Source organism: Danio rerio, chromosome 14 (assembly GCF_052040795.2).
Source record: "Danio rerio strain M-AB ecotype USA chromosome 14, GRCz13ab, whole genome shotgun sequence".
In the NCBI taxonomy this organism is placed as follows: domain Eukaryota; kingdom Metazoa; phylum Chordata; class Actinopteri; order Cypriniformes; family Danionidae; genus Danio; species Danio rerio.
Window position 1 is genome coordinate 11,231,149 of NC_141034.1, and position 26,077 is coordinate 11,257,225.

Here is a 26,077-nt window from a genome sequence, read left to right on the forward strand (position 1 = left end):
AAGGTCAATCTGGAGAAATACAAGAAAATCGAGAGCACGCGGCACCGCAATAAACTAAACAAACATGCCAGGGATCGTAATTTTGATAAACTGACTTACATACAGGTTATAGATCCGTTTGAATTAACTGCAAACCAACGGAGTGCGCTGCCGCCGACCCCTCATTGCTGATAATAATGACATGTCATACTGTATATCATCAATGTCTTAATATACGTTGTTTTAGTTTGAACATCATTAAACCACAGTAAGTATTTGTAATTATGTATTGCATTTTTTTTTTGTTTTATTTCATTAGGTACATCTAATACTTACATTTACAAACTATTGGATAGATGTTTGTATCCAAAGTATTTTACAAATATGAACAATAAATGGAATGAAAGCAACTGAACAAAAAAATGTAAATATTATTATTAATTTTATTTAGTCAAATACATTGAGTGCATAGAGAACAAGAGTAAATAAAATAAACATTAGATAAAATAATAAACCCAAATATTAAGATATGTTGAACACAAATACAGATATTATGATAAAAGCTGAAAACCTGTAACTACTGACTTCCATTGTATTTGTTGGTTTTTCTACAATTTCAATTACAGATTTTCAGCTTTCTTTATGATATCTTTATTAGTGTAAAGAGAAAAAATAAACTCATAAAGGTTTACAACCACTTGATGGCAGGTAAATAGTAAGTCACTTTAAATATGTGGGTGAACTATTTAGTTCAAACTACTGATTGACTTATTGTTTAACTTTAAGCAAAAGCACTTGTCTCAGTTCTTTAAAGGATTATTTAGTTCAAGTAATAACTGCTTACCCTGTGTTTGGTTCTGATGTACCAGTTTTGTGATTGTGAAGAACATAAACAATAAATGAGTAAACAACACATTTTAAGTCATCCTCCATTTATTTACATTTATACAATTTATATTTTTATTCAGGCACTGAGGGAAAAGTCATTTCTGGAGGAATGCCCCGTACTGTTTACATAAGACAGGATGAAACATCAGCAAAACAGTCATACATACAGTGAAAGAAAACAAAGTTACAAAAATGTAAAGGAATTTTTTAAAATAATGTATCAATTATGCACAAAAAACATTTATACACCTGGGCTTTTAACTCTTATTGACATCTACAGCTCTTCTACACTACAAGTGAACGTTGCTTTGTTTGACAGTTACAATCCTATGCTGTAATGTGACATATCATGAAAATACTACATGCATATAATAATGAGCCATGGATGATCTGAGCTCAAACCTTGTCGTTGTCTTGATGTACAGCCACAAAGCCAAGAACAACAAAATCTGCCATGTCCTGTTGTAGTTTTACGGCAGTCTAAAAGTGCGAGCGGTTTTCAATTTCTCCAGGGAGCTCGCGATCGCATTTATATTCAATATAATGAACTCCTTGAGCTGATGATAATAACGTGTGAGTGATTATTGAAGTGTCTCCGTCATCTGATGATCCATTCAGAAAGAAAAGAACAAACGCCGGAGTGAAGTGTGATATAAAAGAATAAGCCCTACAAAACACAGGAGCAAATTGTTTCAGCAACCTGAATCAGGAACAAACTGCCATGTTTATCATGGCCTTTTGAACTATTATGAACTCTGGTAAAGATTACAGACACAGATGAGAGGTTTGCACTGACTGTGAGCTGTATGTTGCATGTTGTTTTTGAACTCAAATAAGGACTAAATGTATGCTGTGAGTAGTTTATCTGTAGTTCATAACATATCGGAGACTGTAAGAGGCTGTTGTGTTCATTTATGTTGCATTTATTAATTAATTTATATAATTGCAGACGTTACAGTAGGCTATTTTGCACTGTCATTGATTTGCAGTTATAATCAAATCATGTTCATAGGAAAGCTAGTAATAAATATTTATACACAAGCATTTATATGTGTAAAGCATCTGTTTTGTGAAGTGCTTCTCATGTGATATGTGAACGACCCGTACAGCTTTACTGTAGACGTTTATTCGAGCGAGAATGACGTCGACTTAAACTTTCTGTCGTAAACCACGCCTACCAAAAGGGTACCCTTGGTAGTGAAAACGCAAGCCTGACAAAGGTGACCTGTACTGACCCGAACCATACAGTACTGTACCACTCAGTGAAAACAAGCCAATAGTTTTCCAATAAACAATTGCTCAAAATATGGCAAGCCATGATTGACTTAAAGTCCATATTTTTAACTGATATGGCAAGCCATTTTTTACATAATTTTGCAATCTTTTACTGTCCATTTTTGCATGTATCACTTTCACACTTTATAGTTTATGTTTTTCACAAGCTTTATATTTTTAATAAAATATGGCAAGCCATTTCTAAATAAAATCCAAGTCCAGTTTTTTTGACTGTCACAGAGAGGGTTGACTTTTTTGATGTATCTTCACTAAGTTGTCAATTGTCCCCATAGCAAAAAAAAAACCAGGCTAACCTAGCAACCATTTAAAAACAGCAAAATCTCTACATCAGAACATTGTAGAGACCTGGGTATTTGCTCATTTGACTCATGCTAGCAAATGGGACTTCCTGTGTACTATGCAAGGTAATAATGATAAGCCAAAATGCAATTAGATTCATGCAATATTATCTAAGTGCAATAACATATGCTAGAAATGCCTACTAAACATTAGCATTAGATCAAACATGTGCATGAGTATTGCCATTTAGCAACCGCTTAGCAACCACCTAGCAATGCCGTAAACATTTTAGCAACTGCCAAGCAACCACTTAGCGACCGCCATACTTCCTGCCAACTGCTATTCCCAGTCCTAGCGCAGTCACGTTGGCTTTCTCAAGCCAACATCAAAGTTTATCAACGAACTTTATGTTCTAGATAAATTTTATTTAATACTTAAGGATAAAAAGATATCTTGAATAATAAATCATTTGTTCATATTATTACAATTTTATATTCATAAGGCAGCACGGTGGCTCAATGGTTAGCACTGGCGCCTCACAGCAATGTCGATGGTTTGAGTCCGGATTGGGTCAGTTGGCATTTCTGTGTGGAGTTTGCATGTTCTCCCCATGTTTGCGTGCATTTCCTCTGGGGGTCAATTTCCCCAAAGACCAAAGACAAGCGTTATAGCTGAATTGACCCTTTGCTACGCCACACCCAAAAACTGCCCCCCACCAATCGTGGTTTAGCAACTGTAGCTACGTGCAGGGGCTCTGTCAAGCTTTCAAGCGATGGAAACTAGCCAAAGCGTTGTGCATATGAATTTTGCAAATCTGGCACCAGGTATCCTTAAAATTTGGACGCGGTAGTGGAATTTTTTCCCTTTTTAAACCTAAAACCCAACAGGAGAAATGCCAGCGTGGATTAAGCTGGGTGGGGGCGCTAAAGGAGAGGAGTTAAGTTGGTTTTGTTTTCGAATTGTTTTTATTTACATTCAGTGACAGACCGACGGCACTAACTCACATACCCTAAACAGATCTAAACTGTGTTTTCTACAAAAATACAAAGCAGGTTATGTTTCCCAGTGGTCTTTTCCGTTTTTCACTCAATATTATGAACACTGCTCCGTTTAAGCCCTCGCCCATGCTAATAGCAATCATATTTCCATCTGTTTCAAGCTACGAATATTTAAAATTACAAATCAACAGAACAAAACCAAGTTCTGATCACAAACTGAGCACTTGTGATCAATATAGGCTACTTGTAGTAGGTAGCTGGTAGAGAAAATCTATCTGTTCACTTCTGCTGTTTATACTTTGATTTGCATTTCAATTTTTTTTTATTTCTTCCACTGAACTGCAAATTAGAATAGAAACAGGATAAAGATCACACAAACACACTGACAGTTATAGCTACTGCATTGTTATGGGTCAATGATGCTAATATTCAGCACAAATTCATAAATTTCCCTTTTCTGGTTGTTTTTTCTATGAATGAATTATGTTGAAGCACTGTCCATGCGTGTTTCCTCGCCGGTTAGTAACGGTAAATCTGGCTTTTTGGCTAAAAAAGAGAAATCACTGTTTAATTAGTTATTAGGTTAATTTTAAATTTCACCTCTCCTGCTGTGCATGAACTAAGCTGTTGACTAGTCAGCGTATGAGGTGGCTAGGCTAACCTAGCTTCACTTTTGATTAAATTATTTTCTAATCGGTTGCTATTAAGTTGTGAATATACCCCTGTAATGCATACTGCAGTACTTTTTTGTCTGGTTTTCTCAGATATCTCACCTGTTTGTCAAAAATTACTAATTATATCCCTGGCAATGTCTGACACTGGCGCATACACATTGTAATAGATGTGCCAGGCACGAAAGCTTGACAGGCGTAGCAACGATAACTAAGGAGGGCGGGGCTTAACGATATCCGCTTGTTAAGTGTGACGTCGCGCGAAGCGGCTTCCGGGTCCAAGCGCTCTATTCAGCTGAATGGGGAAACTCATGAAATGGTAATAATAAACGTTTACAAAGCAATTTATTGCTTTCGAAAATCACGATCGCAGTATTGACCTTATTCTCCGCAGACGAGTGGGCGCTGCCATTTGAATCTTTTTGGCACGAGACTTCCGGTCTCATTCACTTCCATTCATTTTTAGACAGTAAAAACTGCTCGTTTCGCTGTTTGATGTTGCAAACTGATATTTCCTTGTTATATTATTATACTTGGTCTGTATAGTCATGCAAACATTTGTTTGTAGTTTGACCGTTTTTTGCCGTTTATTTTTCCTTGTCATTTCTCCCATAGGCGACTGAAACGGAAGTTCTAAGACAATCGCGAAAACAGGCGCACTTCTGCATTTTAGAATAAGGTCAATATTTGTCCATGCCTAATATCTGATGGCCAGAAAGTGATTAATTTTTTTATAAATTGTAAAATGTTTTGGTATTTGTTATGCCGTAAGCCCAAAGATTGTTGTGTACACTATGACTTTATGTAAAATTAACTTTAATGTGTGATAGGAATTAAACGTGATCATAAACGAAGGATTTCTCCACTCAAATGAATGGCTTGGACCCGGAAACAGTATTACATACGTCACAAACACGTCACCACTTAACAAGCGGATTGGCTGTAGTGTATGTTTAAGTGACTAAGCCGAAGGAAAATTAATGAATGAATCCATAAATGTACATTTTTTTTAAATGCCCCAGTGGTCTTTGAAGAAGTATTTGTGATATATTTGAAGAGATATATTCGAAGACCTTAAGAGGGATAAAAAGACAAAAAGCAAGATATTTATATACTTTAATAGAGGATTTTGGTTTAATTTTTTTAAAACTTCAACTCCAGTGGAACTTATTTTCTTTATTTATCATTTATTTTATTTGTTCGTTTTTGTTATTGTTTTTATCTTGTATTATTATTATTAACATTAATGTGGACGAAAAGATTGTGAATGTTAATTGATTGTCATCTCAGTCGTTTGTGTCATTTAAAAGAAGTATTGTTAATAAAAGAGAGAGAGAGGTCACCAACCTCATCACTGTCCTCACCAGTGCCCGCCCCGAACTCGTGCACACGACCTGCTGATAAACAATTATGTTTATAGACTTTTTAGTTAATGCAAAAATAAATTAACTAACTACATTCCTTTTAAATAAAATAATAACGATTTCTTTATCATTTGATGTTGTGGCTTATTACGACCTTTTATTTTAATGTGATGATGTTGCCACATAAGTCTGTAATTTTGAGCAGGCAGAATGTAGACCCTAGACAGATGACGCGAAGGTCCTGAAAGAAACTGCGCATGTGACGGATGCTGTGCGCGGGAGCTGCTGTGAAGTAGTTGTACGTTCTTTATCATTTTACATTTTATTTGTTGAAGTGTTTTATTTCACCTTGTGATGTGTAATGTGATCAACCTATCTTAAAGTAAGTACATTTGTGATGTAATTGTGGAGAAATCTGCATTGAGTTGGCGTAACGTGAGGAACTGTCAGCTAGCTGTTATCACTGAAGTGAAGCTAAAAACATATCCGTTCTCTTACTATGGCGTTCAATAATATTAAAGAGTCTATCACACGAAATGTTCATATCTAGAGAATTGTACGTAAGTTGCTCAGCTGCTTGCAACAGTTTAGCTATAATCTTATAATAGAGCTCAGTTGCTCATCATAACGCTGTCCCCAAACCCTGAGTGGCTTACGTACACATTTTTGCAATCAAATTTTTAAAGCTCCAAGAACATTTGCGTGTTGTTTGTAATGTTGAATATCTTGACCGTGTGCGTATCTAGATGAAAGGATTGGTACGTGTTTTAAGCCTATTCCGCATAAGAGCATTACGATCTACAATGATGAGTTAATGTTGGTTAACTTCACACATCCACAACAATGTCTAAGTAACGTTATGATGAGATAACGTTACAATTATTAATTCGTTAAAGGGTAAAGTTGGTTTTGTACTTGCACATTCGGACTTTTTCCTTCATTCATTCATTTTTCTTTTTGGCTTAGTCCCTTTATTAATCTGAGGTCACCACAGCGGAATTAACCGGCAATTAATCCAACATATGAGCAATTCCAACGTTATGGATGTGACATTTGCAGTAAAACTCAAAACATAAATTCACATAGAAATGATATGTTAACATTATATTAAAACTTCTGTTTATATTTTCAGAATTATTGACCACAGAGTTACAGGACCAGAAAAATATTAATCTGTAAACATGTTTTGTACTTTATATGAGAAAAATAAACATGCAATATGGATGTGACAAAAAAAAGTCTGCAGGTTTACAGTAGACAACATAATTTGTAGAAATTCTGTAAATTAAACAGCACAACCCAAACAAAACAATGCTAATCAAAAGAATAAAGAGTTGCTCACTATAGAAGTATTTTACAGTACTTTAGAAATACGCAAGAATGCATCTGTTAATGTTGTACAATTTTTTCACCGTTACATCTATAACGGATAGGTGTGGTTATGGATGTGACACCTCTCCGTTATAGATGTCATGGATGTCAAATTGTCACTTGTGTGACTTTAGTAAATCAAATAGAATAGTTTGAAAACATTGACAGATGCATTCTTGCGTAAAAAACCCAGAAACTGTTTCTGTATTTTGGTGAAAACTTAATTTTTTTCATGGCAAGGTTGACATTTGCACGGAATTGCTCATATGTTTTACACAGCGGATGCCCTTGTAGCCGCAACCCATCACTGGGAAACACCCATATGCTCTCATTCACGCACATGCTCTACGGACATTTTAGCTTACCTAATTCACCAATACTGCATGTGTTTGGACTGTGGGTGAAACCGGAGCACCTGAAGGAAACCCACCCGAACACGAGGAGAACATGCAAACTCCACACAGAAATGCTAACTGACCCAGCCAAGGCTAGAACCAGCGACCTTCTTGCTGTAAGGTGACAGCGCTACACACTGCACCACCGTGCTGCACTTTTTCCTTAATATACTTGACAAAATCTAAATAGGTAAATCATATTAGAAGCCAGTGGCTTTCAAAGTACAACATTGATCACAGTCAGTTAAATAGTGCTAATGTTGTTTTGAAGTCACGCTTGCATGCTATTTCAGAGGAAATACTCAAAAGTAGCGTGGTAAACAATATAGATAGCGTGCCATAAGTTGTCACTGTTCAAAAAGAACGAATGTGCAAATAAAAAATCAACTTTACATCAATCCATTATTTTTGCAGCTCCAGCTTTATATTAGTTGGGAATATATTTCAAATTCATCTATGTGTATGAAGCAGGGTTTAGGCATGGGCCGGTATAAAATTATGTATATTAGTATGATAACCTTGGATAAAAATATCACTGTTTCAAGGTATTGGGATTACTGCTCTAAAATATATTCTTTGTAAATGTCTGGGTTAAAATCAAAAACTTTTTTACCCTTTGAACATAGTATATCTAACATTTTAAATATTGGAACAGTAAACATGTCAGGCCAAATAAATTGACTTCTGCGGTCTTTGTTTGTTTAAATTTAATTCAAAACAGCATCTTCTCTGCTGGAGATATTATTGTCCTAAAAAAATCACAAATAAAAAATTGTACACATACCTTAGGAACCATATTGCAAAATTTTTTTGGCTGTTTTAAAACCTTCACTTTTTCAAACCGCTGTATACCTTTAAAATATCGTCCCATACCTAGCAAGTTTTTCACTGGTAATCCTTGAATATGCTTTTGCTGGGGCTCGAACCAGTAACCGTCTTGCTGTGAGGCGTTTTTGCCACCCACTGTGCCACCGTGCTGCTTGTGGCAAATATACCATCAAAATTTGTCCTTGAAATACTATACTAAAGTACCACAGAATACTATAGCAAATAGTATCTGGTATATTGTAGTATAAAGTATGTACAGTATGTGTATGTGCATGTTTATATGTAATTTACCACAATTGTATCTGTAGTGTGCTTGAAAATGCTCAAATTTGACTTTGAAATGTGTAAGAAGCCTAACAGGATATAAATCATGAATTGTGTTTTGCTGCCTGACTTTGTAGAATAGAACTATTCTTATAATTAAAATCGATCATGTAGAGGTTGACTCTGGATGGTTCATCCTAAGATTATAACGACGTCATCATTTTGTCTCCCTCATGTGGTTTCAAACCTTCTGTTGAACACAGAAGATAATTTGCAAAATGCTGGTTGCAGGTACCCATTGACTTCCATAGTTGGAAAATAATGCAGTGCTTAAAGCATTCTTCAAAATATTATCTTTTGTGCTCGAACCGAAGAAAGAAACTCTCTATGAAGGCTGAGTAAATGATGACGGCATTCTTAATTTGAAGTGAACCATCTGTTTAACAGTCATTGTATACACATGGTTGACATTTTGTCTATAGGTTGTTGGTAAAACAAAATCTCTAAAGTGCAAGTTAAAGATGTATGATACTGAATATTTTTTGTGTTTTTTTTAGCACAATGGCATTTAACTTTGGACAAACAGGCACTGGAGGCTTCAATTTTGGAACCCCTAAAACTACCGCTGCAGCCACCACAGGTTTCGGTGTACCTCAGGGTTCCAGCACTCCAGCAGGAGGGGGCTTCTCTTTCGGGGCCAACCAACCCCAGACTCAAAACTTTGGAAACCCACCATCTCAGATAGCAGGACTTCTTGCACAGCCGACACAGAACAATGGAAGCACGCAAGGTGGATTCAGCTTTGGAGCCCAAGCTCAGAGTACCACTGCAGGTGGAGGCTTCTCTTTTGGGTAAGTTTTTGTCTGGGGCGATTTTTCTTTCTCTTAAAGCAAATAAAAGGCCAAAAAGACAATAAAGTGGCCGTTAACACAAATGTGTGTGTAATTGCACAAATGTGTGTAAAACCAACTGATTTAAAATAATAAGAATGTCATACGGGAGTCTCATTTCTGTTTTCTTCGTGTAAAATCCTGTCATTCTGCGTTGACCTTTCACTAGTTCTGAACTTATTTGAGTTAAAAAAAATGTAATGAACAGAAAAAAGGATATTTTGGGAAAAAGCGGGAAACCATGACCTTTAACCTCCATAGTATTTTTTTTCATATTATGGAATGTAATGTAATTATTGTTTATTTCTTTATTATTTTTTGTAAATGAAGCAATACAAATAGACAAAATGAGGAAAACAAAATACTATAAACGGGCAAATATACCCTTGTTAGTACATATATACAATATAGGGCTGTGTGAATAATCGAAATTGAATCGCAATTTGAAACGTTGCGCAGTTAATCGCAAGAGGCTGCAATATAAAATATAGATATTATTTTATTTCCTCCACCCATACATCTCTAATATATCTATAATATCCTAATATTAATTTTTTCTAGACAAACCTATAATATACATTTGTTCATCCATAGTTCTTTCTGGACACTCAATAGAATGTTAACTAGGGCTGCAACAACAAATCGATTAAATCAATAAAAATTGATTACTGAAAGCGTTGGCAACGAATTTCATTATTGAAACGGAGACTTTTGATAAAAAAAGTACACTGTAGCTCGGAGCGGAGAAAACACGGCACCTCTCCCTCTCTTGCGCACTGATACAGAGTTCTGCGCCTCAAGAAGACAGGGATGATGCGGAAGAATCACTACAGAATTCTACTTTTGTTACGTTTTGAAGTGAGAACCGTAAAGTCCCTGGTTCTAGTTTCTTTGTGTCTGGCGCTGAGCCAAAGAAAGACAGCAGGGTTAAGCAGGTTTTGTTTTCGGTAATCCTGATACATTCAGTGATAGATGGCATTACACAAAAAACTCTTACCCTAAAAAGATCTAAACTGTGTTTCCTACACAAAAGACAAAGCAGGTTATGCTTCACAGCTGTCTTTTTTATTTTTTCGCTTTTTTATTTTTTCAGGCACTGCTCCATTTAAGCAGTCGCAATATGCGCTGAGCCGGAGAGCTTGCGCTGAGGAAAACTCTCAGTAAAGGACCGTCGGAAAAGTGCTGCTTTTTTTTTTTTTTTTTTCTTTTCGAAAACAAAACCAACTTAACTCCGCTGAAAGACGATTCATATTATCAAAATTATGCAGCATTTTAACCGCCTAATACTTCATTTATGTTTTAAATATGTAAATACAGACAAGTACTTAGTAAAACAATACATTTAGAGTTTGTAAAACACACAAGAAAGTCTAACAATCCATTCAAGTATAATTTGCCGATGCGTTTTATTCATATCAGATACACATTACACATAGTGAAAGAAACTATAAAGTTGAATCTATGCTTCTCTAAGTTCACCAGCCACTTACTTGCATGTATTTTGGGAGTAACTTATGAATGTACCTGCTGAATCCTGTGTGTTCTCATTTTATGAATGAGGCAGCGGCCGCAAGTAAACATGGAGGCGTCCATCTCATGTTATAAATCATGATCACTTACACGTTTATGTGAATTGGAATATCAGGTAGTTGATGACATGAGCAAGTGTGTGAATGTTATCTTTTTTGCATCCTTCATTTTTCCATCTGTATTCATGTATAGCTGCACTGCAGAAAGCTGTTCTTTCTTAGTCATTTTGTCACGTTTCCAGTTCAAATATCTAAAAAAATCTTACATCAAGAAAAATGGCATGAGAAAACGAAGTGATGCTGTTTCAGATTATATGTCATTAAGATAATTTTTCATGCCCCATTAGCAAATAATTTTGCTTGTTTTAAGCAAACAATCACTTAATTTTGAGGTTAAGTGATTTCTTATGCTATTTCATGTGTCTAGTATGTATCTTCATTTAAAAACATTTAGATATTTGGATTGAAAACAGTTTATTATTATTATTATTATAACAGCTCAGGCATAAGCTTTTTGTAATAAAGGGTTGGAAATTGAGGCTTTTCTTGTTTTTCTTCGATTAATCGAAAAAAAATAGACAGATTAATCGATTATTAAAATAATCGTTAGCCCTAATGTTAACATGTTTTAATGTAGCATTTTTAGGGTTGTGTCGTCACAATTTATTTTAATATGACTTCACAAGTGACAGTGAAACAGCAAGGTTAAAAAGGACAATTCTGTAATGTTTCATGCTGTTTATGTCTTTGCATCTAGTGGCTCCCTTCCAAAACTCAGCACACCTGCAGCACCTCAACCTGCAACCACAGGTGTGAGTCTGGGGGCTTCAACCACTGGGACAGGCTTCTCTCTCGGGGGGCTCACCCCTCAGACAACTGCAGCCCAGCAGCCTATGGGAGGATTTAGCTTTGGGGCGCCCAAAGTTCAGGCTGCCTCAGTTGCCCCGGCACAGCCCACCCCTGTGCTCTCACTAGGAGTTCAACCTACCACAGGTAACACGACAGTGTCTTGACACAGAGTACGTTTACATGAACACCAATATTCCAGTTTTAATACCATTAAGACAATACTGTGATTAAGACTGCTTTCACTCATGTAGATCGATTGTTTCGTTTCAAAACAGGGATTCAAATTGTTAAAATGTTTATTTTTGTTCTTGGTGCAGTTCACTTTCACACGGCAAAGTTTCTAAACAGACCAAAATAGCTAAAACAAATCATGTGCGAGTAAACGCCCCTCACGTTGGTCAGAGTTTCACGGTTTATTTTTCAGCTCAGCTGTCATGCGTCCTTATTTTAGTTTGAGGTGATGAGCAATAAGATATTATGAGTGAGAAGCTTTCATTTTGAATGGTGACACGCACAGACATAGTCACCAAATATAAATCAGAGGTAGAATTGGCTAGAATTATGCATTATAGGCTTATCATTATAAAGAGAAATAACAGATAAACCAAGACTGCAGTTCAGTCAATTTCAGCTCTCGGTAAAAGCATACTTTTACTTTCGTATTCGGCATGAAACACACTTTTACTGGTAGGAATGACATCCCATCCTACTTCAATGACAGATGTCGTGAGTGCAGTATTACAACTCGAGATCGCATATTTTATACGAGCATGTGAATCTCTTTGCTTGCGCGCCGATTTTCCCGTGCACAAAACTACTTGCATGCTCCCTCAAATATATGCTGCTCAAGCGCAGATTTTCTTATGCGCTCTTAAATAAATGCTGCTGATGTGCGATTTAGTGCGTTTATGTAACGAATATGTCTACAACATTTATTAGTTTTTCAAGGAATATTTAAGAATGTCTCCAATAGACCCAGAGCAACATTAATGCGTCTTGAAGTAAAGTGAAACAGCCAAGATAAGGTCATTGTATGCAGAGCCAGACTTTTATCTATAAAGCATACTTATAGAAACTGTTCATCTCTGTTCATCTGAAAGCTACGCCGTGTTTGCTGGCCTCACGTATAGCGCAGTCCTGTCTTTCAATCAGGCAGCATGTCACCTTAAAGGGTTAAACAAATAACGCACAGCACTACTACGATGACAGAAAAGTTTGCGCTGTTATAATTCACTTACCTTTTAATACGTTTTGTTGCGATTATAACCTGCTATTAAAAACACAATGACTGAATGTTTTGAAGCTGTAATGTAGCCATGGCGGGATGACTTTTGGTGTGGCGCCCACCATGGAAGAATGAATTTAGCAGAAAAAATGTAAAGCCATATATGCCTATTACATATTAATGATACACTGTGATACAGCCTGTTTCTTTGTTTATTGGATCGTATTGCTTTCTCACAACATTCAATCTGCTCCAGAGTTTGATTTAATTGAGCCAAGACCTCCTCATTCAGGCAATCTCGGACCGATTGTTTGGTGCAGATTCGAGTGTGATTGCGGGATTCATATATAAAAAACTAAGTGCACCAGGTTTCGAAACCAAAGTCTCGGTGTGAGAGCACTTTAAAGGGGGTCGCACACCAGATGTGTCTCTCAGCGAAGAATTTTCGAATTTTAAGAATTCTAAACATTTTTACGACTTCCTCGTTTGAGTCGCAACATAAGAGTTCAGACGACAAAATTATATATACAACTTTTGTATTATACATAGAACTAATAGAACAACAAATCAAGCAAACAAACAAATGTCTAGAGCCAAAGAAGATAAATAACTTAATATAGTCACAACTAACTTTAACTACATGATATAAATAATGCAAAACAAAACCATAAGGTTACAGAATAAAAGAGATGGTCTTGACACGAGGACGTCCAAGTAGCCACTCTGTCCTCCAGAAGCTAGCTCAACAGTCTTATTTATATGCTTTAAACCAATCGGTGAGCAAACAGGCACACAATCAGGATCTGCCACATCCAAACTGGAATCCTGGGGTCATCACAACATAGAATTCTATCAGGGTATGCACACCGGCTCCGCAGGTCGGTGGCTGTCCGTTACAACTCAGGACAATTGTTCATATTTTTGCAGCACCACAGAGCATCATCTGAATAGTTTAATATTAAATAACATGCAAATGTGCGTGTGGTGTGCAAGACTTCCAACTGTCATGCGCTGCTCAGCATTGTGATACATCCGGTGTGCGATCCGCTTAAGAGTCTACCATGTGAACAGAGTTTTTTGGTAACCTTAATTCCACTAATGTTTAATCAAACTAAACAGAAATCAAATTAAGACATGTGGAGTGTTCCTATTGTATTAGCATTTTTAAAGTTCAGTAAAGACATCTAAACATCTTAAACTATTAGCATTTTGTAGTACTTTTGGCTAGATTTTGTGGCAGGAGGGTTGTCAGGCATCAAATGACAAACACATGAGAATCGCTTCAAGCATGAGCACATTTTTGGTGCGAGCAGGAACCTATGGCTATCTTAGAAACAGTATTGTTCCCTGAAATAAGAATGTACCAGCCACTAATCTGATGCTATAAGGTGACGCAGAAAGTAGCTTTGCGATTCACAAGATTCAATAAAAACACATGGCAGTTTTTTGTTTGTTTGTTTTTTGCCTGGACTTTACATGACTTCAGACAAGCTAACCTAATTGCTCTTTACCACACTGAAATGCACTGCTACTATCAGTGGTGTAATGTAACTAATTACAAAAACTCAAATTACTGTAATTGAAGTAGTTTTAAAAATGTGCACGTTTACTCTCACTTGAGTACATTTTTAGTGCAGAATCTGTACTTTTACTTCACTACTTTCCTTCAACCTGCTGTCACTATTTTTTAATTTTTATTGGAATTAGAAAAATCAGTCCTGTAATTCCTGTTAAATCAAATCACACATAGAAGGTAAATTGCATCATAATGAACTACTTCAAGACATGTGCACTTTACAATGCAGCAAACTGTTTGAAAGCATTAAAAGTGTCCAAGAAGATGTGCAAAATCTTTACACGCATTGACCCAGAGACTTTTAGATCAGGGATGCCCAAACACAGTCCTGGAGGGCCGATGTCCTACAGATTTTAGCTCCAACTTGTTTCAACACACCTGCAAGGATGTTTCTAGAAAGCCTAGTATGAGATTGATTAGCTAGCCCAGGTGCGTCTAATTGAGATTGGAACTAAACTTTGCAGGACACCGGCCCTCCAGGACCAAGTATGGGCACCCCTGGTTTAGATGCATGTCACCGATGAGAAGATGATTGATATTTACTGTACAATGACCGAAATGGCCTTAAACACCCAGCAGGCACAAGACGTCGACATGCCGTCAGATTGAAATTGTGCCCTAACGTCGTGGAAACGTTGCATTTTGTTTGGGAATGAATATCAGGTTTACATCAGAGCTCAACGTCAGTGTCCAACCTAAAACCAACCAAATAATAACGTCAAATAATGTTACAGCTTGACGTTGTGTCGACGTTACTACTATGACATCTATCAGACGTTGAATTTTGGTTTCTTGCCATAACTGATGAATAAATTTCAGTATTTGACATTAATAGGATGTTGGTTTAAGATGTTGGCTCGGCATTGGATTTTGGTCACTTTCTAACAACCTAAAATCAACCAAATATCAACGTCATTTGATGTCATTATTGGACATCCAAATAACGTTGTCCTTATGACGCTGGCTAGACATTGAATTTTGGTCACCTGACATCACAACCTAAATCTAACCTAATATTAACATCTTATGACATTGTGTTACTAATGGGCAATGACTAAATGCACTACAGAATGTTACATTTACACACACATCCACAAATGACATGTAAATGCATCAACTTTTAACAGCATAATACTCACTACTCTTGAGTACTTTTAAAAGGGCTACTTTTTACTCCTACTTTTAGTATAATTTACAACAGGTACTTTTACTCTACTCACACTACATTTTTAGCCAAGTAATGGTACTTTTACTTAAATATGCTTTTTCAGTACTCTTTCCACCACTGGGTACTATATAATATAAAATTGTGCTTTTTTTTTCTTGAATATTTATTCCGGTATTCATTTGCTTTTGATTTATAGGTCTGTCTCTTGGTGCTCCTACTGCTGCCTCCATTGCTTCCACAACTGCTATTAATTTTGGAATTAAAACTTCAGGCATGTACAATTGTTTCTATTGCAATTATTATAATTAATAAAATTTAAAAAAATTTTTAAATGGTTGTATAACATGTTTTTTTTTCTTGTTTAGCTACTCCAGCCCCAGCCAGCACTGCGCTATCTAGTCAATCCTCGACAGCTCCAGTGTCCTCTCTGTTTGCTAATCCTATAGCCTCAACTCCAGTCACAGGATTCACATGTGAGTTCCTATTCCAGCTCTTGTCATAAAGAAAATTATTGTTCAGTCATTTTCCCAATCAAACCTGCATGTAAACTGCATAGTTATACACATAGATCACACATGTGATTGTGTACATATCAGGCAGTTATTACTTGAGGATTACTTGATTACTCATGAAATATGGTCTGATCTTTTTACACATCACATTTATAAAGCACTTACCAAATTGCTTACTGACAGTGCAGGTGGGAAAAAGTGAAACTGACTTCTCTAAAAGTTAACTGTAGGACTGCAGGCGCCCTCTAGTGTCTTGCTTAACTTATTTTGGCAGATCCAAAAGAGAACTGTGCTATCAGGAAATAATGATCAACTGCAATAGATTTGTGTCACAGGATGGTCAAATGTAGGACAAAGGCCTTATTAGGACCTAAAGAAAAGATTTGTTGGCGGGTTTAAAGCTAAAAGCTGATATAAACGATCCTCTCTCATGATTCTGTATAATCAAAACATGGTTATTAACAAGCATAAGGTTAATAATGATTACAATGTTAATAGAACTAAGGGCTGCTTATGGGAAAAATCATAATCACGATTATTTTGGTCATAATTGTAATCACGATTATTCAAAACGATTATCAGTTGAAGTCAAAATTCTTCATCCTCCTGTGAATTTATTTTTATATATAAATATTTCCCAAATGATGTTTAACAGAGGGGTTTTTACAGGATTTCCTATGAATTTTTCTTCTTCTGGAGTAGGGTTGTAACAATATACCGGTATGACGGTTTACCACGATTTGAACGTGCACGATTATCATACCATGAACAATTGCATATCAACGGTTTTAACCCTTAAAGACCGAGACAGCCGCCCGTGGCAAAAAATAAGTATTGCTCTTAAATGTTTAATAACTTTTGATCCACTGATCCGATTCATACAATTCAAAGATTGGCATAAAGAAGAGAATCTCAGCTTTCCAGTGCTGTATCACATAACATTCGCGGACTTTCAGAGGCTCCGGAATCAGTGCGGTTACGTCATCAACATTTGACAACGCTGATTTGACAAAGAAACGCTCGTCACTGTGTCTCCGGACAAACCAGACATGATACATTGATGCATTATCCCTCCTCCATGCCCAGATTGGTTCAAACTCGCTATATCACAACCAATAAGCATAGGTTTCGCTTTTGTTTGTGGACCAAAAACGAGCTTTTTGAACAACACGGAATGAAAGAAAGGCATACATTTTTGCGCGGCTAAATAAAACGCAAAAAAAAAAAGTTTTGCATGAAATAATTCTCATACTAAGTACTTTTGCATGCACAGCAGCACAGAAACATGACAAAACAGTGACACAGCAAAGACGAAGTGCTGCTCTTGCTGTTTTCAAAAGACGCAAATGAAGATGCAGCTGTTTGTCTGCATTGCAGACAACCAAATCCATATCCACAGACAACCATATCCATGCTGGCACATAAAACCTAAGGATGTTCCATATTGAATCTAGTTTCGTTATGTAACTATTTATAGTATAGTAAACATTTATATCTATTTTTTACTGAGGATTTGCACCATGTTTATTTGGACTTTATTTGGACTTTGACACATTATTTATTGTTTTCTTATTTTTTTATTTGTTCATTGCAAGTGGTGTTTATAGTAACTAAAAATATATTATTTGGAAAAAGTCAAATTTGCTTCACTGTTCTATTATTTTGTAACATTTGTAACATACCGTATACCGCGAAACCGTCAAACCGTGGTATTGTTTTAGACGATTATCATACCGTGAAAAATTCATACCGTTACAACCCTATTCTGGAGAAAGGCTTATTTGTTTTATTTCAGCTAGAATAAAAGCAGGTTTGAATATTTTGAAACCTATAATAGCTCGATATTATTAGCCCCTTTAAGCAATATATATGTTTGATTGTCTGCAGAAGAAACTACTGTTATACAATGACTTATCTATTTACCCTAATTAAGCCTTTGAATGTCACTGAATACTAGTATCTTGAAGAATATCTATAAATATGTGTAAAATATAATGTGCTGTCATCATAGCAAAGATAAAAGTAATCAGTTTTTAGAAATGAGTTATTAAATCTGTTGTTTAAACTGTGCTTTAAGCATCTTCACTGTATTTTTGATTTTATTATTGATTAATAATAAAAACAGTCGGCAGCAGCAGGAATATCGCACACTGTCTTTTTAAGAATAGTGCGGCTCATGGGTTTCTCTTTCATGTGTCTTTTGATTCTCAACTTGTTAGTTTATTACACACATGGGGGTTAATATAAATAATCAATAAACACCACGCTCTGACACAAATGTGCATGTATTTGACCATTAAAGCGCTCACATTAAGCTCGCGTTAGATGTGTGTGTGCTCTGCTGTCCGAGGCTAAGCGCGGCGCGGCGAGCGCGCAAACAAACACACATGCTACCTGTCCGAGGCCAGACACAGCGCGCACACACACAACAGCACGTGCTCTTTTGTAGTTTTAAAATTATGAATGATGCGCATCCCGTGCTGCAAAAGTTACATTAGAGCACATGCTTTTAGTCATTATCACGTGGAACTTAGCTTTGCAGAGGCAAAGAGTTTTCACACGTGTACAACTGTAAAGGGGGCGGTACGTGATGGAATAATCGTTTATCTCGATTAATGGTTTTTCATAATCGTTAAAAGCCAAAATCAAAATCGGATTTTCGATTAATTGCACATCCCTAATAGAACTTTCCTACGGTGGTCTGATTCAGCTATGCAAGTTATTGATGGGCTGAATGATATGACCTAATATTCAAATATATATTAATTGAAGACTTTACAATGATTATTTAACAATTATTGTTTTTATTTTACAATTCTCTATTTTTTGCATAATTGTTCATTAATGGTTTAAAAAAATATGTATTAAAAGAATAATTGTTTTACAAATGAAAAAGCATATTTCTTATTGTGAAATTAAAAACACTTGACAGAAACAAGTTATGGTTATTTGTAGAGTATTTTAAACAACTGAAATATACATTTAGTTTGCGTTTAAAATGGTCACAGTAGAACATAATGTGTATCTCTTAAATTAATTAGTGCTGGGCAAACAGTAGACACATGTTTTTGACAATATATCTGTGTATGTATATGAGATGGACACGCATGCATAATACTAATCAAAAAAATTGTTACAAATTTACATATAATTGGTATCACATATTCATGTTTTCTCAAATATATGCACACGTGTGTATTTAAATGGACATAATAAATATACATAGCACACACTCATACACTAACCGGCCACTTTGTTAGGTACACCTGTCCAACTGCTTGTTAACTCAAATTTCTAATCAGCCAATCACATGGCAGCAACTCAATGCATTTAGGCATGTAGACATGGTCAAGACATGGTCTGCTGCAGTTCAAACTGATCATCATAATGGGAAAGAAAGGGGATTTAATTAACTTTGAATGTAGCATGCTTGTTAGTACCAGACATGCTGGTCTGAGTATTTCAGAAACTGCTGATCTACTGGGATTTTCACGCACAACTATCTCTAAGGTTGAATAGTCTGAAAAAGAGAAAATATCTAGTGAGCAGTTCTGGGGGCGCAAATGCCTTGTTGATGCCAGAGGTCAGAGGAGAATTGCCATACTGGTTCAAGCTGATAGAAAGGCAACAGTAACTCAAATAACCACTCGTTACAACCGAGGTATGCATGAGAGGATCTCTGATCACACAACACGTCGAACCTGCAACAAACTGCATTTCATTGCCTTGTACTTCTACTTGTTTAATGACAATAAAGTTGAATCTAATCTAAAGAAAAAACCTTGAGGCAGATGGGCTACAGCAGCAGAAGATCACACTGGGTGCCACTACTGTCAGTTAAAAACAGGAATTTGCACAGGCTCACCAAAATTGGACAATAGAATAGTGGAAAAAGTTGCCTGGTCAGAGTCTCGATTTCTGCTGCGACATTCGGATGGTAGGGTCAGAATTTTGTGTCAGCAACATGAAAGCATGGATCCATCCTGCCTTGCATCAACGGTTCAAGCTGATGGTGGTAGTGTAACGGTATGGAAATGTTGTTTCGACACACTTTGGACCCATTAGTACCAATTGAGCCATCGTGTCAACACCACAGCCTACCCTGAGTATTGTTGCTGACCATCCCTTTATGACCACAGTGTACCATCTTCTGATGGCTACTTCCAGCAGCATGCATTTCCTCACACACCATGTCAAAGCACGAATCATCTCAGACTGGTTTCTTGAACAAGACAATAAGTTCACTGTACTGAAATGCCCTCCACAGTCACCTGATTTCAATCCAATAGAGCAGCTTTGGGATGTGGTGGAACGGGAGATTAGCATCATGGATGTGCAGCCGACAAATCTGCAGCAACTGCGTGATGCTATCATGTCAATATGGACCACAATCTCTGACTTTGTTGAATCTATGCATGAAGGATTGAGGCAGTTCTAAAGGCAAAACGGCATCCAACCGAGCACTTGTAAGGTGTACTTAATAAAGTGGCTGTTGAGTGTATAACATGTCTGTGTTTTATCTGCCATTTATCTGAGGTGCATAAGACTCTCTTGCCTTCTTTCTCTTTGCATGTATACACTGACATGAAGACAAATTGTCGCTCACTGTGCTGTCAGTGAAGTTACCTTGTTCAATTTAATTCAAGCCTGCTTATGTAGCGCTTTTCACAATAATTTAAAAATGAAAGCAGGATAGGATGGACCCTATATCTTTCATACATACACAAAGTTGAACTGCACAGTAACACAATATGTACTTTTAGAAGAAATCATACCTGAGTATATGCGTTTTTTAAAAAGTTATCTGATCATTATAATAAGTATATAATTTTAAATATTGATCAAGTGTTTGTACTGTCCTCAAAGTCACTTGCAAAAGTGTGTTTCAATGGGAAAGTTTTAATGTTATTAACGAACCAAGATAACTGATGTAATTTCCCTATGTCGGTTATTTAGGGTTTTTCATAGTGTTAATAATTTCCCCTTAATACTTCTAGATTTCAGTTTTGATTTTGAATAATGGTTTAGCCCTAGGCTCGAGTTTCTCATTGTTCAGGTTTTGTGAGTGTTGGGGTATTTCTTCAGTATTCCACACACCTCTCCACTGTTTTGTAAGCATTCAGCTTCCGATTGTTATGACTGCTGTGACGGGAGAGAAAGATTAGCCAGTGTACACCATGTCTTGTTCCCAAGAGCATTTACAAAAACAATTAGTGGATGTTTTGATATAATACACACTAAAGGCATGGAGTTTAGATGTTTTACTTAATTTATTCACATTATAGTGTGGTTAATCTTAACTACTTTATGAATGAAAATTACATTCTGTATAATTAATTATGTAGGAGGCCTATAACTTGATGATCAGACCACATTTTAGCAGTCTTAATTAATGGAAAAAAAATACTAGATATTTTCAGTAAGTTTTTATTTTCACAAACTGATTCTTTTCGCTACATTTTAGTACGCTATATATCATACTTTGACTTGTGTGAGAAGTCACTTTGGACAAAAAGATTGTTTTAAAAGTTCGCTTCAGCAATTCATCATGTTTGCATGGTGACTCTGAGCATTGTTGTAACAACTAGCTCAGACTAAGCAAAACAAGATAAAGCTGCTTTTGCAATATCTTGAAGACTGAAAAAGCTTGTTCTTACACACAAATGAATGACTCAGTCATGAAATATTTGAATCCACATTAAAAAGTCTTTCTAAATATATCCATTATTCTCAAAGGTGCAATAGGAGATCTTGGAAAATGCTAACGTTAACCAGATTGCACTGATGGTTGCCAAATCGCTTTCCAAAGAACACATCCTAGACAACATCACTACAATGTTCATGTTACATTCATCAGAGAGAAAACATTATGGTGCAGTTTTAACTTAACTTTAAACCTAAAACCAGAAGTCCACTGTCTGAACCGCATCTCTAAATGTGCTGATGACGTAATTCTTTCTGCGCGAATGGTGTGCTCAGTGGTATACAATTACATATTTTGACAGGCAGGTATGACAGCCTATCGTAATGTTCGGACCTAACATTTTGATTGGACAAGCTTTTCTTTAAATAAATTTATATTATAATCAATTATAGGACTTGACATTAACATCCGCCAACCTGCCAAATGTGGGTAGATTTCAGCTGTGGCGGATTAGATCGCCACTCCCGCTAGCGACTTTAACTGGTTGAACATGATTTTTAAATTGCTAGTGCTGGCTCGTCTCTAAATTTAGAATTTTCATTTATAATTTGTCAATATGCATGCAGATGTGATCTTAAATCGAGAAGCAGCATGACTTAATTGTTCGTGCATGCAAAAGAAAGCAAGTCAATATGAGAATATTCAGAATGAGATATTCAGGCGCACAGTTAGACACAGGAGATCCTTACTCACTAATGAGGGCTTTAGTGTTGGTCGCACAGTTGATGTGATGCGCGAGTGCTTAAAAGCTCCCGTGTCCCGTTTCCTTGCATGAAGCAACCATGCCAAAAAACAAAACTGGTGCGATCGGTTCTCTTTGAAATAGACTGGGTAAAAAGGCAATGCTCGTGCACCCACAGTCCTGCTGCTTTCTGAGATTTTTTTGTAAGCAGCAGCATTTTTTTTAATAACCATTATTTGAACAGATTATTAATAGGCCTATCACTAGCCTGTGTGTGTGGTCATACTTTTATTATCGCACATGGATGTTTTCTTTTCCTTACTTTTTTATTAAATGGTTTAATTATCATCCTACAATAAAATTGCTTTAAAGGGGTGGTCCACAACTATATTAAATTTTAAACTTTAGTTGATGTGTAATGTAGCTGTGCAAACATAAACAACATTTCTAAATGTATTTTGCTCAAAGTTCAATGTAAAGGGAGACGTTGGCTTTTACAGAGTTAGCTTAACAAAGCCTACAGCGAACGAAGTTTGAGGACTAAAAAAAAAGCATCCGGGTTAATGAAGTCATAAACCCTTCAGGTTACACACAAACACCCCGTCCAGCGAAGAGAAATCCAAATGTTTTCCGACTGCAATGGTAAATGGCCAATTTTACAATCTGACAGATTTATTAGCTGATAACTTTTGTCTGAAATGTTGTAAAACAGTTTTATGCCTGGATTTTATAAATAGCCTTGCATCTACTAACACGGACTGTATTTGAAGTCTTTGGAAGTGATTAGCGTTTTTCTCCTGTAGAAAAAAAATCTCATAAAAATAACGCTAAGCGGCTCAATGTATTACATCAGTGTTCTAAAAGACTAAACACTTTATTGATATAATATTCAACCAAGCACATGTGGTCAGAACACAAACGAGTCCTAGGTGATGAAGGTAAAAGTGTTTCTCCCGAAGAAAAGCCCGTCTAAACAAAATGCTAGCAGGCATCTGTAGCTCCGCTCATGCTCCAACTCTTTTCCCTTGTTGGGTATCCCCCGGTCAGTGCGATAATGCGTGAACAAAGTAGCGATGCTTGGCCATGCGGCGCCTACTTGCAGCTACTTTTGCGCTCTTCAGAAACCTATGGGTGATGTCACGGATACTATGTCCATATTTTTTAGTCTATGGTTGAAACAGACGTTTCTTGGTGATGTGATCTGCAACGTACTGAATATTGTTAGCTGACCAATCAGAGCCTCTTGAGGGCGGGTCTTCAGAGGAACTATGAAATATGAAAGTCTTTTTCATGTTAGCTAAGAAGCTGTATAATCAAAGTAGGATATATATATATATACATTTATATACAATATTAAAATATAAAAATACACTCTGGACCACCCCTTTAATAGAAGATTGACTCTCCATATACTTAACTAGTGATCTGAGACCTTCAGCCAGGACCGATTACTGTGTATAGTTTGATAAATTCGTTTTTTTTTTTTTTAAACGTCAGTTGTTTTTTAAAGAACATTTTTGTTGAATAATAAGTGCATTGCTATATTTAGCTTGTTTTTACACATTATTTAAAATTTGTGGCAAGGAAATAATTAGTTTGGTGTGGCCAGAGAGAAGTGTTGAGCCCTAAAACGTCATGTAAAATGCAACACTATGAAACCCTAACACATTTGCTCATCCTCATTGAGCAAGGTCACAACACTCAAAAAATGAGGAGGCATGTGGACATAATAAATAATATAAATCAAGTAATTTTAGGATGCCAAAATTAAATTTATGCATAGAAAAACTATTTTCCCAACAACAAAATTGTGGCTAGTAAAAATGCCAAATAGCTAGTAACGTACAGCAGTTTAGTTTAGTACGCTGGTCAGATAATAAAATTGTGAATTGTTTAGTTGTGGGTGGGCCGCAGGTAGATAATATAAACATGTTTTAAGCATTTTTTATCTGACAGACTGGCACAAATATGCGGATTATATGTGGCCAGACTTCCAAAGACAGATGCTGGGGTTAGTATTATTTATCATAGATGCATAATTAATGCTAATGTCACTAAAACCAGATGATATAAAACCATGCTTAAATGCTCTTGAACCCCTTTTTCAGTTCAAGTCTACATCAGAATTGTTTGTAAAAATTATACATAATGGACATGGAGATGAAGTTAGACAAAATTAATACAATTATCAAAATTTCCTCATAACTAAAGTTATTTGGTGCTTATGTTGTGTGCATTGATGCTCAACACAATCTGTGAATCTCAAAAGAAGTCAAGGTTCTAATGAACCTTTAAAACAGGCATCACTAAACTTGTTTCTGGAGGTCTGGTGTCCTGCAGATTTGAGCTCCAACCCTAATCAAACACACCTGAACAAGCTAATCAAGGTCCTACTAGGTATACTTGAAACATCCAGGCAGTAGTGTTGAGGCAAGTTGGAGCTAAACCCTGCAGGACACCGGCCCTCCAGAAGCAAGATTGGTGACCCCAGCTTTAAAACAAAGAATTAGAATAAGCTAATTATTGTGATGATCGCTATATCAGCGAAAACTGTAGGTGCGGCTGGCATTTGGGAATTTGTATAAATTCACAATACTAATGTGAATACATTTGGACCACTTGATTTAATGATTGCTATTAGGATGTGAAGAAACTTTCAACCAGCGTTACTCAGTTTGATCTGAAGACAATCGCCTATTGCACCTTTAGTAATTGTAATAGTAATTGTAATAATTCTTTCAATGATGACAAAAGATGTGGCAGTGCTGCTATCATGTCAGATGACTGTTTAGAAAATGGCATGAGATCACATGAGCTGTTCTGTTTCTTTCAGTGGGCTCCTCGACGGCATCAGTGGCCCCTGTCATGACCTCAGGATCCAGTGCTCCAGCAAGCCTGTCACTGAAACCTCTAGGAGCTGTTCCTGCTATAACCACAGGTACCCACACTTATTTTCATACACCGATTTATTTTTTTCAGTGGGTTTACATACATCAAAGGTAAAAAAAAATAGTTAATGATATACATTGTAGCATTTTTATCACATTAAACTAGGGTTGTTCTGATTATAGAATTGAAAATACTCGCTTATACTGCAAACATTCTGGTATCGGTGAATATTTGAAACCATACAGTGATCCATCTGTTTTAAATGAGACATATGCCTGCTAGCTTTGCTTAACACTGCAAACCTGGAGTCAGTTCTTGCTCAGAATGCAAACAAAGGAATTTGTGCTTTGTTGCCACAACAACCACTGTTAGAGCAGAGAAGAAGAGAGCAACAGACTATTTTATTTTTATAGATTTCTGAATTTTAAGCTTCAAAGAAATTATTTTTCTATATTTTTCACATTTATTTTTTATATTTTAGTTTTTTTTTTTTCATTTTATAAAGTTACACTGTAAAACTTTTCAGTTTATGTTTGATTTGTAGCTGAACTTGTTTCAGTAAAGTACAGTGAATAATAACACTGCTGAATGTCTGATAATTAAAATGTCAGATGATGAAAATACACTAGTTCACTGTATGTATTTGTTCATGTTTTGTTAAGTTCACCATAAATTCATTCTGGCATTTATACAGGGCTAGTAGTATAGACAACTGTTATT

The 26,077-nt window shown here is 36.2% G+C and overlaps 1 protein-coding gene and 1 long non-coding RNA gene across 6 annotated transcripts in view; both read left to right on the forward strand.

Moving 5' to 3' along the window:
- The window catches only part of LOC147840776 (uncharacterized), a 1,215,461-nt gene that overhangs the window by 109,425 nt on the left and 1,079,959 nt on the right, over positions 1 to 26,077 (forward strand). The window lies entirely within an intron of this gene.
- Positions 1 to 26,077, forward strand: part of nup62l (nucleoporin 62 like) — a 36,798-nt gene that overhangs the window by 666 nt on the left and 10,055 nt on the right. The window contains exons 1-6 of one of the 4 annotated variants that reach the window (XM_087280600.1): positions 5,719 to 5,857; positions 8,891 to 9,184; positions 11,510 to 11,745; positions 15,767 to 15,841; positions 15,936 to 16,065; positions 25,232 to 25,406. In XM_087280600.1, coding sequence (XP_087136726.1) covers positions 25,334 to 25,406 — 73 coding nt within the window. In that variant the 5' untranslated portion in view covers positions 5,719 to 5,857; positions 8,891 to 9,184; positions 11,510 to 11,745; ... (1 more) ...; positions 15,936 to 16,065; positions 25,232 to 25,333. 4 annotated transcript variants of the gene reach the window in all.